At 47.3% G+C, this 16276-nt stretch overlaps 1 protein-coding gene across 5 annotated transcripts in view; it reads right to left on the bottom strand.

Annotated features, from left to right (window-relative positions):
* Positions 1 to 3264: 3264 nt before the first annotated feature.
* Positions 3265 to 16276, bottom strand: part of GAB2 (GRB2 associated binding protein 2) — a 107930-nt gene continuing 94918 nt past the window's right edge. For all 5 annotated transcript variants that reach the window (XM_075050179.1, XM_075050178.1, XM_075050181.1 and 2 more), the window contains 4 exons: positions 15249 to 15339; positions 13300 to 13402; positions 12314 to 12439; positions 3265 to 10498 (listed from right to left, as the gene is read on the bottom strand). In XM_075050179.1, the coding sequence (XP_074906280.1) occupies positions 10355 to 10498; positions 12314 to 12439; positions 13300 to 13402; positions 15249 to 15339 (464 nt within the window). In that variant the 3' untranslated portion in view covers positions 3265 to 10354. The remainder of the gene's footprint in view (positions 10499 to 12313; positions 12440 to 13299; positions 13403 to 15248; positions 15340 to 16276) is intronic.

Here is a 16276-nt window from a genome sequence, read left to right as displayed (position 1 = left end):
GCATTGGGGTGGGAATATTGGGTTGCCGTGGAGGAATAGGCAAAGCACAGACAGTGCTATGGATAAAGTGAGCCGAAAGTCTGCTAGAGAGGACGCTTGGGATCAAATCTCTGGCGTATACTATCATATTCTTTTATTGCCTTTCCTATATATAAATAAAGGAAATTAATTAATTCAACATAAAGGCTTAGATTCTTATTGCAACGTTCATAGCTATTGTGCTGATGGGTCAAGGAAGAGATGGGGAAGCTGATGGGAGACAAGCATCCAACCTCACGGACGTGGGACAACCCTGCAGAGTGGTGGCTTGGAAAAGGGGAGCAGGCAGAGGTGGGATGGGGACCCCCAGCCCAGAGTTGGGTGCCCCCCGATTGCAGATCACAATCCTCTTAGTGAGGTTTTGCAGATGAGCAGTGGAGTGTGTTTGTTGTATTTCAGTCTGCTAGACTTAAAGCAGTGCTAAGAGGAAATAAATATGGACCCAAAGCTGAAGTTAGACAGAAAGTAGAGTGTTTCCTGGTATTAATAATACACTTTTATGAGCCTCCTGTCCAAAGAGGTTGCCGAAATCTTTCATGTTGCTGTCATGCCACCTCCTTGCTTTGTGCTGGAGTGTCACCTGGAGGCATTTTCTGCGCCTCGTGCTGAAAGGTGCTTTTGCAGGAGACTGTCTCTGCCTTGATGAGATCCTAATCTAAATAATCAAGGCAGATAATCAGCCCAACATGGAAAATGGAGAGGCTGTATCATAGCTACGCTCTTCCCTGAATATGTCTTGTTTTTTCCTCAAGATTGGACTTGATGATCTTAGAGGTCTTTTCCAAACTTAATGAATGATTCTAATGATTTTGTGAAATGAGCAGAGGCAAACTGTACACAGCGCTCAGCATGGATGGCAGCCTGGATAGTTTCAACGGTGTAACGAGGTGGTCTGGTTTAGTCTCTGTTTATTTCCTATAATTCTTAGCATTGGACTTCCCTTTTGGACTCAGTCCTGAGCCTCTGTTTTCACAGCATTATCGACAGTTGCTCCATGATCCTCTCCCCAAAATAATTACTATAGGTATGTATATAGTATAAATATGTATTTATATGCATATATAATATACACACATATATACAATTATCAGATTGTATAAATACGTGTAAGATATGAGTAATATACTAAATAACATACACTAAAGTTTGCATTAATATACTTTATTAATACTATTGATGATTATTATTAGAATGAATACTATTAATATACTATATGCTATATTATTATAACTATGCTATACTATTAGTAGTATACTATAATATATGAGAAGTGTTAGTATTACATGGCTAATATTATAGAATCATAGAACCATGGGATGGTTTGGGTTGGAAGGGACTTTTAAAGACCATCTAGTCCAGCCCCCTCCATTGGGCAGGGACACCTTCCACTAGACCAGGTTGCTCAAAGCCCCATCCAACCTGGCCTTGAACACTGCCGGGGATGGGGCAGCCACAACTTCTCTGGACAACCTGTGCCAGTGTCTCACCACCCTCATTGTAAAAAATGTCTTCCTTGTGCCCAATCTAAATCTACGCTCTTACAGTTTAAAACTGTTATCCCTTAACCTATCACTACAAGCCTTAGTAAAAAGTCTCTCTCCATCTTTCTTGTAAGCCCCCTTTCAGTATTGAAAGGCCACAGTAAGGTGCCCCCAGAACCTTTTCTTCTCCAGGCTGAACAACCCCAACTCTCTCAGCCTTTCCTCATAGCAGAGGTGTTCCAGCCCTCTGATCATTTTTGTGTCCCTCCTCTGGACCCGCTCCAACAGGTCCCTGTCTCTCCTGTGCTGAGGACCCCAGAGCTGGACGCAGAACTGCAGGTGGGGTCTCACCCGATGGGAGCAGAGGGGGAGAATCCCCTCCCTCGACCTGCTGGCCACGCTGCTGGTGATGCAGCCCAGGATATGGTTGGCTTTCTGGGCGACAAGCGCACATTGTCAGCTCATGTCCAACTATTCATTCCCCAGTATCCAGAAATCCTTCTCCGCAGGGTTGCTTTCAATTCATTCAGCCCCCAGTTTGTATTGATACTGGGGATTGCCCCGACCCATGTGCAGGACCTTGCACTTGGCCTTGTTGAACTTCATGAGGTTCACATGGACCCAATCCTCAAGCCTGTGGAGGTCCCTCTGGATGGCATCCCTTCTCTCTAGAGTACCAACCACACCACTCAGCTTGGTGTCATCCGCAAACTTGCTGAGGGTGCACTCAATCCCACTGTTCAAGTCATTGATGACGATATTAAATAGTATGGGTCCCAGTACAGACCCTTGAGGGACACGACTTGTTACTGATGTCCACTTGGACACCGAGCCATTGACTGTAACTCTTTTGATGCAGGCATCCAGCCAATTCCTTATCCATCTAATGGTCCATCCACCAAACCCATATCTCCAGTTTAGAGGTAAGAATGTTATGGGGGACTGTATCAAAGGCCTTACAGAAGTCTAGTATAGCATTAATATAGTATGTTACTATCTATGCCATACCAATTATAGTATATACTGTATTAATATTGGTGTTAGTAATAACAGTAATATTTGTATACGGTATATCAGTAAAGCAGCAGTCCTCAGCTCCAGGTTCAGGATCCCAGATATGCTGCAGATGTGAGGTGATGCTACTCTTGACTAAAAACGGGGATTATGGGGGCTGTGCTTTAAGGAGGTGTCTTTCCCCAGGTGTCTTTTTTTAAAAAAGTATATATAAGTATCTTTAAGAGGAAGGTTAAACTTTTAACTCTGGGGAAAAAGATTTGTTCTTGTGCTTAAGTTTTACGAGTGATTTGGTGTCCTGAGCTGGGGCTCGCAGGTGCTGAGCTGGTGGTGGGTAAGGAAGGCAGTATTTGTCCTCATCCTGCACACACCAAAGTGTGTCCTTGGAGCAGATATATAGTATGAAATTCACTTTAGCAGCTGATAAACACACAGTTTGGATTCTGGTATCAGGAAAAACCCTAACTGCATCCTAAAGACCCTCATTGCACAGACAGGACACCTGAAGCTGTGGGAGATACTTGGCGACACGCTGGGAAGATGTTCTGAAAGCTTTAAAAGTGCTGCGTAATTCAACTTGATCCATTCATTAATTCCCCGTTTCTCTCCCCACTCTGAATCCATGCTGGGAGTCACCACTGAGAGATGTCTTTTTATTATTATTATTCTTTTATTTTCCCATTGCTTTCCCACTGCATATACAGTACTTAAAAATGAGATCACCTTCATGTCAGGGATGTACCATGTTTATTAACAGCAAAAAAAGTATTATCTAGGCTTCACTCAAGACCGATTTACAGGATAAATAACTGTTTCAAATTACTTTAAAAAAACAAACAACAAAACCCCGAAGAATAAATTAATAACTTAAGTGATTAGCTGTCCACAGTGATTTGAAAACTTAATAACCATTCAAACAGTGACACCACAAGAAGACACGTACTGTACAGTTTGCCACAGATTACTCTTGTCCTTCCTTCTACAAATGGAAAAAAAACAAAACAAAACTCCTCTTTAAGAACAGTCATAGGCTTTGAAACACACAAAACATCCCTGCGAATTGGCTGCCGACGCGACGGCTTCAAAGCCAGGGCTCCGACCCCCCCTTCGCAGCAGGTTAAGAAACAAATGGAGAAAACTACCCTAATTTGGCTGGGTCCATTCCCACGCAACGATGCCCAAAGTCAATGGTGACCCATTGACTTCGCCAAGGGCTGGGTTGGGTGGGATGTAACTACTCTAAAGGTTTGGTCCTAATCCTACGGGATTCATCAGCAGGCTCCCCGTGGAGCCCAGAGTCCTGCTCCCTTCCCCTCTCCACGACATGCTTCAGCCACCATGTCCAAAGGGCTCTCGAACAAAATGTGGTATTTTCAGGGTCAATGTGGCAGCAGAATGCTGAAACTGTGCAAATGGCTTTTCCCCCACCCCCCTCACTCAGGAGAAAGTCCTGCCAAGTTTTTTTTCCACCTTGGCAGTTAAGGATGAGGGGGTTTTAAAGAGTTTTGCAGAGAGGGATGTGCAGCGTCATGTGTGAAGCTGGGCATGACAACGGGGCAGCACCATATGCTGCCTGGCCGTTGCATGCAGACTCAAAACAGCTCTTTGCATTATTAGATGTCAATCAATTACACCTCATGACACATCTGTGAAGTTGGGAAATAAGTATCAAAAATCTTCATTTTACAAGCCGGAGAAAAAGAGGGATAGAGAGTTCAAATGAACCCCCTTGTCCCACCTGAAGATAAAGTGTGGTGTCACCCAAAGAACGACAATAAAAATGATGGTTTCTTACCTCCTGGTCTTGGGGTAAACCTCTCCCACACAGTCAACCCACTAGCCTACAAACAAACCCATTATATGTTAGCAATGGGCTGTATCCAAAATTAAGAGCCTGCTGATTTGAAGCAAGTCCATTGAGAAGTTCTTTTAACTCAAGAGATGGAGCCATGAGGCCCAGCTTCTGGTCCAGATGTTGCTGGCTGGTGTTAAAATTTGGACACCATGTGCCAGGACTGGCTGGCCATGGGTTGGCAGGGGGAAAGCTGTTTGGTGACACCTTGCTACATATCAACTTTTCTCAAGAGCAGCCACTGAAGTAGCAACCTGATTAACAGTACAACTCTAGGAGTTGTGAACAAGGAGATAAAATTGCGACTACAAGGATGAGACACCAAGGACAAGCTGATGGAGGAATGAACTGCTCCAGGCCAAGGAGAAATCATCACCAAAAGGTGCACGTCTCTACCTGCAAGACTCTCATTAACAGTTGCAAGACCATTGAGTACACGTGGGCAGGTTAGTGCTTTCCAAGCGGAGAAGAGAGGCACACGGACTCACCAGGGGCCCTAAACTGGTTTATTGGCCCTTATGATTTGATGCTGGACTGGTCCGGCTGATTTTCTTGATGGCTCTTTGATGGCCATGCGTGTCCTCTGGCTGGGTTTGGGGTTAGGCTCTGCTCTTCACCCTTCCCATTACAGTAGAGAAGTAGGGCTTCTCCATAGGCACAGCCCCACTGCACCCACCTCAACCAGACAACATCCCTCCAATGGGACACACAGTGTGGGCGAGTGTCAACTTTTACACGGAATAGCAACATCACTAGGTGGGAAAACATCAACACAATGCAAGCATGACTTGAGAAAACCATCCTTTTACTCGCCTCCTAGGCCAGGAAGATCAGACAGGACCTGGGAGCTAAACATCTTCCTACCAAAGTCTACCACCATGTGAGACCTGGGCATGGCACTACCCCTCCCAAAGAGCCATGCTCAATGGATGGCCAAAGTGAGCTAACTCTTCCCAGTATGCTCAAGGGACTGGGACACCAGGGTGTAGGGGCTGGTGTGGGGCTGCAGAGAGCTCTGGGACAATGTCTATCCTAAAAAATTTACAGGTTCAAGCTGTTCCCCAGTTCCTTGGACTGTGTGTCTGTGTTCTGGATGACTTGGTCTGGGCCAGCCAGCTCTCTCCCAGGTGCAAGGGATGGCCCCAGTGTGGATTAGGTCCCCTCGCTGGGGGGTATGACCCTGGGGTTGAGCTGTGCATTGTCACTTGGTTTCATGACCAGAGAAGAGGCCCTGGCCCAGTTTCAGATGCTATAGGGCTCTAGGCAATACCTTTGGCCCCTTCCCTCACATGGAGGAGTCTCTGCTCAGCACCCCCAGCAGCTCAGGGTCTCAGGGTAAACTGGAGGGAAGAGATGTTTCTAGTCCCACCCCCGGCTCCAAGCAGAGTCACCTATGGGGTTGATCCAGCCTGGTCTTGAAAAGCTCCAAGGATGGAGGCGGCACCTCGCGGGACAACCCGCTGTCCCATGACCAGCTCACGGGAGCCCCAGAGCAAGGTGTCTCCCAGAATGTCCATGTCCCCACCACATTTCTGGTAGGGCTTCTCCTGACCAGCTCAGAGCTGGGTGCATGGACCAGGGCTCCCTGAAAGCCGGAGTGCTAAGGCATCACGTTGTAGGGCGGGATGACCCCCTCAAGAGTGAAGTGCCCTTGATAAGTCCAGAGATCGATGTGAGCTGCCCTCGCACCAGCGCATGGCTTTTACTGAGCAAAACCCCACTCCACAACCCACAAATCTTCTTTACATATCTGACTTGAAACTCATGCCAAAGGGGCACATGGTGAGAAGCAAGACTCAAATGTCGCTGGCAGACTCCCCTGCCTTCTCTCCTCCCAACGTCGTGTTACCCTGTATATAACCCTTGTCAGTGGCTGGTGGCACTGGGTCCAAATCCATCCCAGTTAGCCTCCAGTCAACCCAAGCCTTAGCCACCTTTTGGTTCTGGCTCCGGATTTGGCCCTATCTGCCAGACACTCAGCTTTACCCTGGCACAAGCTGCAATCGCACGTATTTTCTTTCTCCAACTTGAGACGAAGCCTAAGCCTGGCATCCATTTAGAGCTGTAAATGTATTTTCCACCAAACACTCAAATGTCAGTTCAGAGCAAATCAGCTCCAAGACTGCTCACACATCTCACCAGACAAAGGAACCATGAGCAGCAGTCACACACTCACAGCAAGGGATACACGCTTTTGGAGACTTCTGCCTTTAAAACCACCAGCTTAGTCATTTTAAAGCTCAGGGAGACCTTTGAGCCATGGCCCTGGTACTTCATAAAACTAAATATTGAGTTCATGATGGTTGTCCCACGGACAACCCTTCTCCATGAGCACACACACACACACGCAAGCATATCCCTTTTCTTAAATGGAACCGTAGAGCTGAAGAGCAGGCTCTGACGTGAAGACTCAAGCCATTTTAATTGCAATTAAATGAATCATTTGCAATGTTCTCAGCTTCCTAAAATACCTATTTCTAACAAAAGAGTCAGTCATACTTGAGCATCCAAGTATAGAGTGGATGTGATAAACTCAATGCCTCCAGGACAAAGTTCTTGGCAGTCCGTGTAATTAAATCAGCTGCTTTTCAATATGGTTTAAGACTAAATACTGAACAAACATTAATCATCAGGGACTGCTGTAATCAGCTCAGCAACCATCAGGAATGACTATTTCCACTGCAGCCATTGATTACTTAACGGCTTTCAGGAGGGGTTGATATAGTCATGTGTATATGGCAATGCATAGAGTCTATGGGCTGCTACTTAGTTTGGAGGGCCATTTGCTCGATGCTTAGCAGGGAAAAAATGGAGGAATATATGTTTCTGGGAAAACATAGGCCTCACTGCAAAGCAGAGAGGGACCAGCAACCAGCAGTTGCAAAATAGCTACTTTTGGGCTGTTTTGGTCGTTGGTCTGCCAAATGCAAAGTACCTGTTACTGGGGATGCTCTTGAAAGCAAATCATTAAAACAGGGGGTCTGAGCCTGGGAAAAGAGCTATCCCATGCCAGTGCTTGCCCCATGAACAAATACAAGCATCTGTGGGACATGGAGAAAAAGGCCTGGTTTCTCTAGTACCATGAAGTGCTTCTCCAATCTTAATTAATGCTTTGGATTCAATGTGGGAGTGGGCACTGGATGCACTCAGTCCCAGCGCAGAAGCACAGGGCACCGACTCAGCAAAATGCATCCCAACCCACTGCGTTGTCTCTCAAGCCACTGCACCATCAGAAATGACTACTGCTGCTGCCTGCCCTCTTTCAGGGTACTTTTGAGACTTGCTGAGCTCCCCATCTCCTAGGTGGAGAAAAAGACTCAATCTGAGCATGGGCTATCACTTAATCTCTCCAGGCTTTTGGACCAGTTCAACATTTTTTTTTAGCCTGAAGCTGCGCTCAGTTTCATCTTGAGAATAGTTGCACTGTTTTACTCAGAGAGACCCAAAGCAGTATAAAGAGCTATTCCCCAAATTGCTGCTGCAATCCACCCCAGACATGGCTGTGTTTTAGTGTGAGAGGAGGAGAACAGCACAGTTTTTCCAGGAAAATACATCCAGCATGCACCATAACCCTTCTCCCCAACCTCATCTTCCTTTGTGTCTGCCTAAGAGTTCAGAGGATGAAATAGGAAAAGAATCAGCTTTCCACTTGAGTTATATTTGCTTTTCGGTGGGGATGAGGAGCTTGCTCCCAGCCAGGTGAATGCACACTTCAGTGAGCTCTGGATCAAGCCCAATGTTTAGTCTCCCCCGAGATGCAGTGATGAAAGGGGCTATAGAAATATGAAGCACTCTACTCTGGTCTTCATTTCATTATCTCACCATGCAAGTGTGCAAGCCCCCAACAAGAGGCAAAGGCCCTTGCAGGCTGTAACACACTCCCCAACCTTCAGAAAGCATCTGGCTGTGCTAGATCTTCCCCTTTGGGTCTTTTTTTTTTCTCCTAGATGATTATTATTTTTACCATAAGCACCAGGATATTTGCTTCCTTATTCCTGTAAAAGGCCAACACTTCAATGTCTTAAAAGGGTTGTCAGAGCTTTTCCATTAATACCCTTACCTTTCATGGCATGCAAGAAGAAAATATAAACTGCTGTTGGAAGCTCAAGACTTATTTTACCAGCATGCAGCCCTTTAAGGGACTGGTATCCTATCCCCACATGGGTCACGTCTGGCCTCTTCCAAACTCAGACCAAGATTAAACAAATGTGTTAACGCTTAAGCATCAATAATCAATACAACTTGGTGGTGTTGGTGGAACATACAGCCTGTGGTGCTGGGAGGGGTTCAGCTTGAAGAAAGAATAGCTCCAGCTACTTAATAAATATTATTACCTAATCTTTCTAATGTCTCCTATGTTTGGCTCTCAGTTTGCAGTCAGCCTGTTTATTCATGTCAGCGCTTGCTGTCTGGCAATCAGGCTGCTCCATGGCAATCATTAGTCCTTCCTGTTTTCATGAGATCATGAATTATTATCTCTGCAATAAACGGTCTCTTCCTTCTTGGCTCTCTGCACCCGGCAGCTGCCTGGGGAGCAATCCCAAAGCCTGGATGTGTCAAGGATGCTGGCAAGGGGCAACAGCAGATTCCCACCCCTAATTAGAGCCTAGGGTCATTAACGTCAACAAGCCCCATTTCTGTGTTGAAGAAACATTGCTGAAGATGGAGAGAAAATATCTAGTCCAGCCCTTTGCACCCACCGCAAACCAACCACCATGCTATATTAAAGCTAATATTGAAACACCTTGCCCTGACTCTCCTGACCAGCCTCTTCCCAAGCCTAAGGCCTCACCATCAACCAACATTTCAATCAGTCTACTGCTTTCCTCCAAGATACACAACACCGGGCCTCCTCACCCAAGACCAACCTCTGCAGCACGGCATCCGCCTTCTCCCAGTCCTCCCAACAGCATTCCACTCCCTCCTTGTCACTCATCCTCGTGCCAGTCCAGATATACAGAGTCTCAAGAGCCTCCCTGCGCCCCTCGTACTCAACCACAGAACTTCTCATGACAGCCACAGACGTAGGACTCTCACTCGATGGGCTTCTTTTGGTGCCACAAAGGGCAGATTTTGGTTCTTAGGGCCAGATTCACAGGCAATGGGTTTCGGATAGGCAGTGGGTCAGGGCTTAAATTCTGCCATCCAAAGCCAATCTCTCCAGCCCATTGACTTTGAGAGATGCTGGAAAGCATCAATGGGCAGAACAGACCCCAACAAACTTAGCTGTTTCACGCATGCATGCATGTGTGTGAGTGTGTGCTGGCATATATGTGTGTGTGTGTGATGGGGCAAGTCCTGGGCTTCTAAATCAGCTCAATTGGACAGTCTGGATGCTCTTCAAGCTCCAGAAGATTAACAACCACAACCAAAAACACAGGGGCTGTCCCAACAGTAGGAACATAGCCCTCAGAGGTTTTGAACATATTATTTACAAGAGACGGGACAACAAAAGTGATTTCAAAAGGAATGGTCCTTGCTCAGTTTTGGGATTGGGAGGAGGCAGAGAAGAGGGTGACCATAAGGAGTGGGGAATCAGAGCTGGGGAATGATGTCCTATGAGAGATGCTGCAAACCTGCATGGCACAGTTTGGGGGTACGGTATGGAAGAAGACGGGGAGAGATGATGCAGTGTTAGCACATACAAGGTGGCTTTAATAGCTGTAAGCAAAAGATGTGTAGGGTGAAACCTGGTATTGCTAAGTCGAAGTTCCTGGATAGTGCATCCAGCAGCTAAAGCACAAACCTAGCCACCGAACATAGTTGGTCTTTATCACTGGCAAACAGTATCCGCCAAGTCTTCCCCTGAAATTAAGTTTCTTTTTGTCCTAAAAGAAAAAAAAATAATGAAGACCCCCTCCACAGACAAGTCTTAGAAACCCAGCCCAAGTGGAGCTGGCAGCCTGGCGCTGCCCCAGCTGGGGAAAACCACTGGGACATTTCCCTGTTTTGCTGCCTGCCCCAGGCGCTACTGCTTCGTGCTCTTGGCGGGCTCCGAGGACTGCCGCACGTCAGTCCACTCCTGCATGGTGCTCTGCAGCGCCTGCGTCTTCTCCTTGTCCACTTGCACGTAATCGACCTTCTCATCCGAGGCGACCGAGGAGGTGGAGGGCTGCGGGGAGGAGAAACACGGCCACCGCCTGGTCACTCGTCAGTTCTCTGCTCTTCCCTCTCGCTCCTTCCCGCATCAACACCACGGGTGCTGCAAGACCACCGGCACCTCCCCTGCTTTCTTTCAGACTCCATAGCCCACCACCCTCCCTCTAACCTCCCGAAAGGTCTTGGATGAAAGATTTCAGTCTGCTCTGCATCTTGCTTGCGTCAGGCTGCGGTGCAATGGGAGGGTAAGAACAGCGCCTGGGTCTCTACCCTCACACCAACTCTGGGACACGAATGTTTGGTTGCAAAAGTGTTATCTAACTGCTGATAGTGCAAATTCAGTGTTGCATCTTGCTCATTTTCTTGTAAAGAAATCAAGAACTCTTATAGATATACATAAAAATTCCAGCTCCATCCCCCTTAGCTGTGCTGACTCTACACACCTATGGCACTAGATTATTTTCATCCCCAAAACAACAGATATGTTTGCAGGTTCACGTAGGAGACCTGTTGAGGAAGAAAGAGATACTTTTTTCCATAGTTTCTTGAGTCTTGGAACCTTGTCTGCCTCTACAAGCATTTCAGAGGACCCCCAGCTGCTTGCAACGGGAGCCAGATGATGTTTTTTAATGGTCTAAAATCACCTTTCCAGGTTGGGATATAATTTAAATTGGTAATACCTGCAGAAATATTGCTGGGAAGAAAGAAACAATCAAGGAACAACTGTCAAATAATAAAAGGACCTAACCAGTGGGATGCTTTGCCTAGGAAATAAGGTGGTGTTTGGGAAAGTCGAGGCCAACTCGCAGGTGATTCCCACAAAGGTTTGTACAATGCCTTGTCCTTCACCATCTCCTTGCTCAGGTGCAGCTTTGCTTGAACCAGTTTCTCCTTCTCCCTCCCAGTTTGCTCAGGTTGACACCCAATAGGACCTGCCTTTGGTCCTTCCCCAGCCCACTCTGTCACCCCGGGTGTCCTCTGAAATCTCCATCATATGAGACTTTTAAGCCTCATCTGTCACCTCAGGAGAGATGCTTTCCTTTGGGTGTGGGGATGCCCTGATGTCCTCCCTTGCCCTATTTTCCTATGATTCACTTTAAGATGGTGTTTGTTTCCTCTGTGTATGAACCTGGAGAAAAGACACCAACATCGGGGTCTTTAGGATCTTCCCCTTCCACATTTCCACTTGACAATTGGCAGAGGCATCCCATTCCCAACCCACCTTCTCTCCACAGCTCTTTCTCACCAGGCAACAGTTTGATCAGCTCAACATAATTCAGCTTTTAAACATCAGCTTCACTTTTTGAAAGCAGTTTATACTTTTCCTGCCCAAATGGCACCCTTTAAAAGCACCTGACTGGCAGGAGACAGGTGCCCTGCATTTTCTGAATGAGGTCCTGAAAGTATCTCAGGTGGAAAACCCAAGTCTGGATTTGTAGGACCTGTTGTTCTGAAGGAGGAAAAAAAATAATCTGATACTTCTTGGGATTCCTCCCGACAGCTTTTGAATGTACAATCTCCAGCTGAATTTCTGGTCCAGCACAAAATCTACAATCTCCAGCTGAATTTCTGGTCTCATTAGCACCCCTGAACCCCTGCACATCCATGCTGCTGGTGACACTTCCAGCAAGGATGCAGACATGCAATAGAGACTGAGTCTGACCTAGAATAAATATAGCAGTGGATCTGCAGGAAAATCCATGCCTCTGAGGTTACTGTGCCACTTACCAACCCTGCCCAGGGCTTTGGACCGTGCTGTTGCCTATGTGCATTAAAAAAACTTTTAAAATGCATAGCTTTTAATCAGAAGTTTATAAAATCCCCATACCTTTCTGTGTGGCCCTGGTGAGCTTGGCTGGAAGTCCAGGGCCAGATAATCCACACTCCCCGAACTCTTTTTAGGCGCTGGGCTGTTGGTGCCACTAGGAACAGGAGAAGCAGAAATGGGGTTTTGCTAATGCAGGGAAGAGACAGGAGAGATAACGAGGATTAAAATGGGAAGAAGGAAAAAAAAAGGAATTAACACAAACCTGACAACGAAATGCCTCGGTGGCACTTTTACAAGAGGTCCCAGCCTGGATATGTGCTCACCTGCCTCTCTGGGACCAGGGTGCGCAGAACCGCTGGGAGACTATATGTATTGTGCTCACAAATATTTCAAGCTCATGCTCTTTGATTTTATGTATCACAGCCATTCTGCTGCCTTTGTGCTGATTTTATTCACATGCCTGACATCGGACGTGGGCTTCAGCATTTCCCAGGAACCACACCTCAGTGAGGCCAGACCAGCTCTGGAATCTTCACTAATCACAACCACGCTACGCAGAGCACAGATTTCCTCTACCCCCTTAGTTACACAGCCTCAAAAATATGCTTCAAGTCAACAGCTTTGCAAAGAGAGACAAAATCCCCTCCCTGTAAGCAATGCCACTCCCTGCTGCTGCTCCGATAGCCCCTGCCCTCCACGCAAACAAGATGTCAGCAGCTATTAGGGGAAAAAAAGCCCTCAAAAAAATCAACTTGTTAGGAAAATAGACTGCAACAGTCCATAGACGTTTTTATCCCCTCTTAATTCCTGGCAAAGTAGGTGATATATGTTCCTGCTCTCATAGACAGTTAAAACCCCAAAGGGACGTGTCATTTTGGGAACGAAAGGCACTGTTTCGTGCCTGTAGGGATGTACATAAGGATGTACACCACATTCATCACGGTGCTATCTGAGCACTTCCATGTCATGAGCTAGGAATGTGATTGCAGAGCTGGGGAACGTATATGTCCTGCCAGGACCATATATCTTAGCTGCGGGGCCCTTACCATCGCCACGTAGTTCTCCTCACTGTCTCCTGAGTCAGTGCTGGTGATGCTCTGGGAGGAGACAGGGCGACAGTATTGCAAAGAGCCGGCGTTGAAAGTCTGGCTGTAAGGACAAGGGTCAATGTGTTAGTGATGGTTGCAGGTGCTGCTTGTCCAATGCCAAGGAGGGATGGGAAAGGGCAGCACTTGATGCCTCCAAACATCACCATGCTCACATCTGGGGACTGGGCATGAAGAAGACCTGTTGGCATTGACATTCTCCTAACTTGACCTTCCCATGGTTCAGAAATCACTGGGTTTAGTCTTGGTTTTTTCTCTTTCTAGGACTTTTTAGTAACACCTTGCTTGCTATGTACCCATAAGTCTCTTGCTATCAGCTCCGCAAATCAGGGTCCATGAACTCTTCTGTCTCACAGGAAGTATTTAATTGTGGAGGATGCAGGGCCAGCCTCAGTGGAGCTTCTCACCTCCAGCCTCACCGCAGCTCCGGGATTTGTTTCCCGCGCAGGGCCCTATCCGAATTTTTTGCTGGAAAACAAAACCTCCAAGGCATTGTCTTGCTTTCAATTGGCCAAATCTAATTATACAGAATAACATAATGCAATCAGTGTCTGGCATTAAAGCTTGAGTCTTAAAAAGCTCTTTGTTGCTGCAGTAAAGGCAGGGTCATATGATTAGCTGATAAGGGAAAAATCCATTAGCTTCTCCGGGATCGGACGTCTTGTCAATCAAACCCCGCTTGCTGCTTCCTGGTGCAGTGATTTCAGCACACAGCACTCATGCCCTGCAGTCAGTCTCCACACAATCCAATTTATTAGAGGAGTCATAGCAGCCAAGCTTTGCTTCTGCCTTTCATTGGACAACAGCAGACCACGAATTAGCAGCAGAACTGGAATTGTGCGAATCCTGTTATTTTTGGCCGGCAGACTTTACTCTGAAGTGCTTCAGTTTCATTTTGCAGACTTCCTTCAGGCTAGGCTTTGCTTTCAAGGCAATCAAAACACAGCTCACTCAGACCCTGCAAGTGTCACCCTGCGTTTTGAGACTACAGCGGGGTTTTTTGGGGGAAACCTGGATGTGAAATCATGCCCCGTGTCCCTAGTGTGGCTGAGTCGGGGTGGCTCAGCTGGGTCATGAGTCATGGTGGACCACGGGTCCTGTGTCAGAGCCACAGCTCCTCACAGTTGTCAGATCCCAGAAATAGGAAAAGTCTTCAAAGGAACTTAATTAGCTGCTTGGCCACATGCTGGGCTTTCATGTGAAATCCCGACCTAAACAAATTTATCTTCCTGCCACCAGCTGTGATGTGGGGAATACGACTCTGGCTCTTACAACACTTGACTAAGCTCGTGAGGGGTCCAAGAGAGAAGCCCCTCTGCTTCAACAGTATCTGACCCAGGTCCTATGTCTATGTTTGGCCATGATGTGACCAAGGAAATCCCTGAGCCCCAAATTGCCATGGTGTGGCAGAATATTTTAGGAAAGAATTACTCCATAAATACCCCTCTTCCCAGATAGCTCCTGCTGGTCCCTGACGGGGGTAGTGTGTTGGTCAAGGTGGACTTTCAACCCAGTGCAGATGTTTGCATGGCATGACCCAGCTCTGCAGCTCCTGTTTCTAAAATTGACAAAGAAGATGATGAGGGCTGAAGGGATCATGCATCTTTTGGGGAAATTCAGGTCTGCATCCAAAGTCTGGGCTTACTTCTAGCTTGGTTCAAGATGGCCCATGAGGAACATGCTCCTTCAACAAAAAGAGATGGTGGGCCAGAAGAAACCTCTGCAGTGAGCGGAGGCAGAAGGGCAGTCGACATCCCCCTTACACTCAGCCAGAGACGTTTAATCCATGGCAGAGGTGACGGTGTGGCTACATGTGGACACCACTGAGAGCGAGACCAGAGATCTGCTGTCGGAGCAAAGCGAGAATTCATACCCCAACCATTACTCACGTTGGCCTGGACCAGGATTTCGTGACTGGCGATTTGAAGGGAAGCTCATCGATGACGGTGTTGTTCCTCAGGTCCAGCGGTGATGGCTTTGCTGGGGAGGGGAAAAGCCTTTTTTCAGAGGCAGTGTGTTCCTACAATTCAGCATCCGTGACCAGCATGAAAGGGTCCCCAACAAATTATTGATTGCTTCCCATTCTGCTAATCAGCCCCCCAGCCCCCCCTGCTGATGACAAATATCCCCAACCAAAATCCCTGCACTCATTTATTCCAGGACTGGGGGAAAACAGTGAATTTCTCCCTCTGATCCATAGCCCCAAAGTGGATGGGTGGCCCCAAAAGGGGAATGTGCTTCCCATGGAATGGAGATCTGCTAAAAATTTCCACACCCCAGAGTATAATAAACCCATTCATTAAGGAGCTGTGGTAACCCATCGGATGGGGACAAGACCAGGCTCTGTCAGCCTTGAGCTGCCTCCGGCCAGAGCGTTTCCCCACAGGGAATGGGAAAGGACATCTGCAGGATAACATGAAAGTTCTTCTCATCACGGAGGGTTCATTAGGTGGAAGAGAAGAGCGCTGCACTCCAGTCCCAGCCCTTGCCTAGTGTGTTGATGGGGCTAGGTGTTGAGACCCTAATGGTGGAAGCCTTCCTTCTCAGCATCTCCTTGGTGATCTGTCAGGCAATGGTTTGGGGAGGGATTTGGAGGATGCAGTCAAAGCCCTGACAGAAGAATTGCCTAGAGCCAGCCAGTAGGAAACAGTAGGAGAAATTTGGGTCATCTGAATACAACACAGAAATTTTGGGGTGGAGCGTAAGGAGGGGTGCAGGCAAAGGGGGTGAGATCCTGCCTGTGGCATGCATCTCCTGTAAAGACCAGGATGGGCTTGAGATGGGCTCTTCAAGCACCATGAAAGCTGCATTTGCACCATAGTCGTCCTGAAAGAGGAAGGGGATGGGGAAGATCCGAAGGGCCTGACTGTGCTGGCCGTAGCAAAGCACACTTCACATAGGATTCTATTGTGTGTGC

This window comes from Buteo buteo, chromosome 18 (genome assembly GCF_964188355.1).
Source record: "Buteo buteo chromosome 18, bButBut1.hap1.1, whole genome shotgun sequence".
NCBI lineage: Eukaryota > Metazoa > Chordata > Aves > Accipitriformes > Accipitridae > Buteo > Buteo buteo.
The sequence above is the reverse complement of the archived record's forward strand: the minus strand, read 5'-3'. Positions and strand labels throughout refer to the sequence as shown.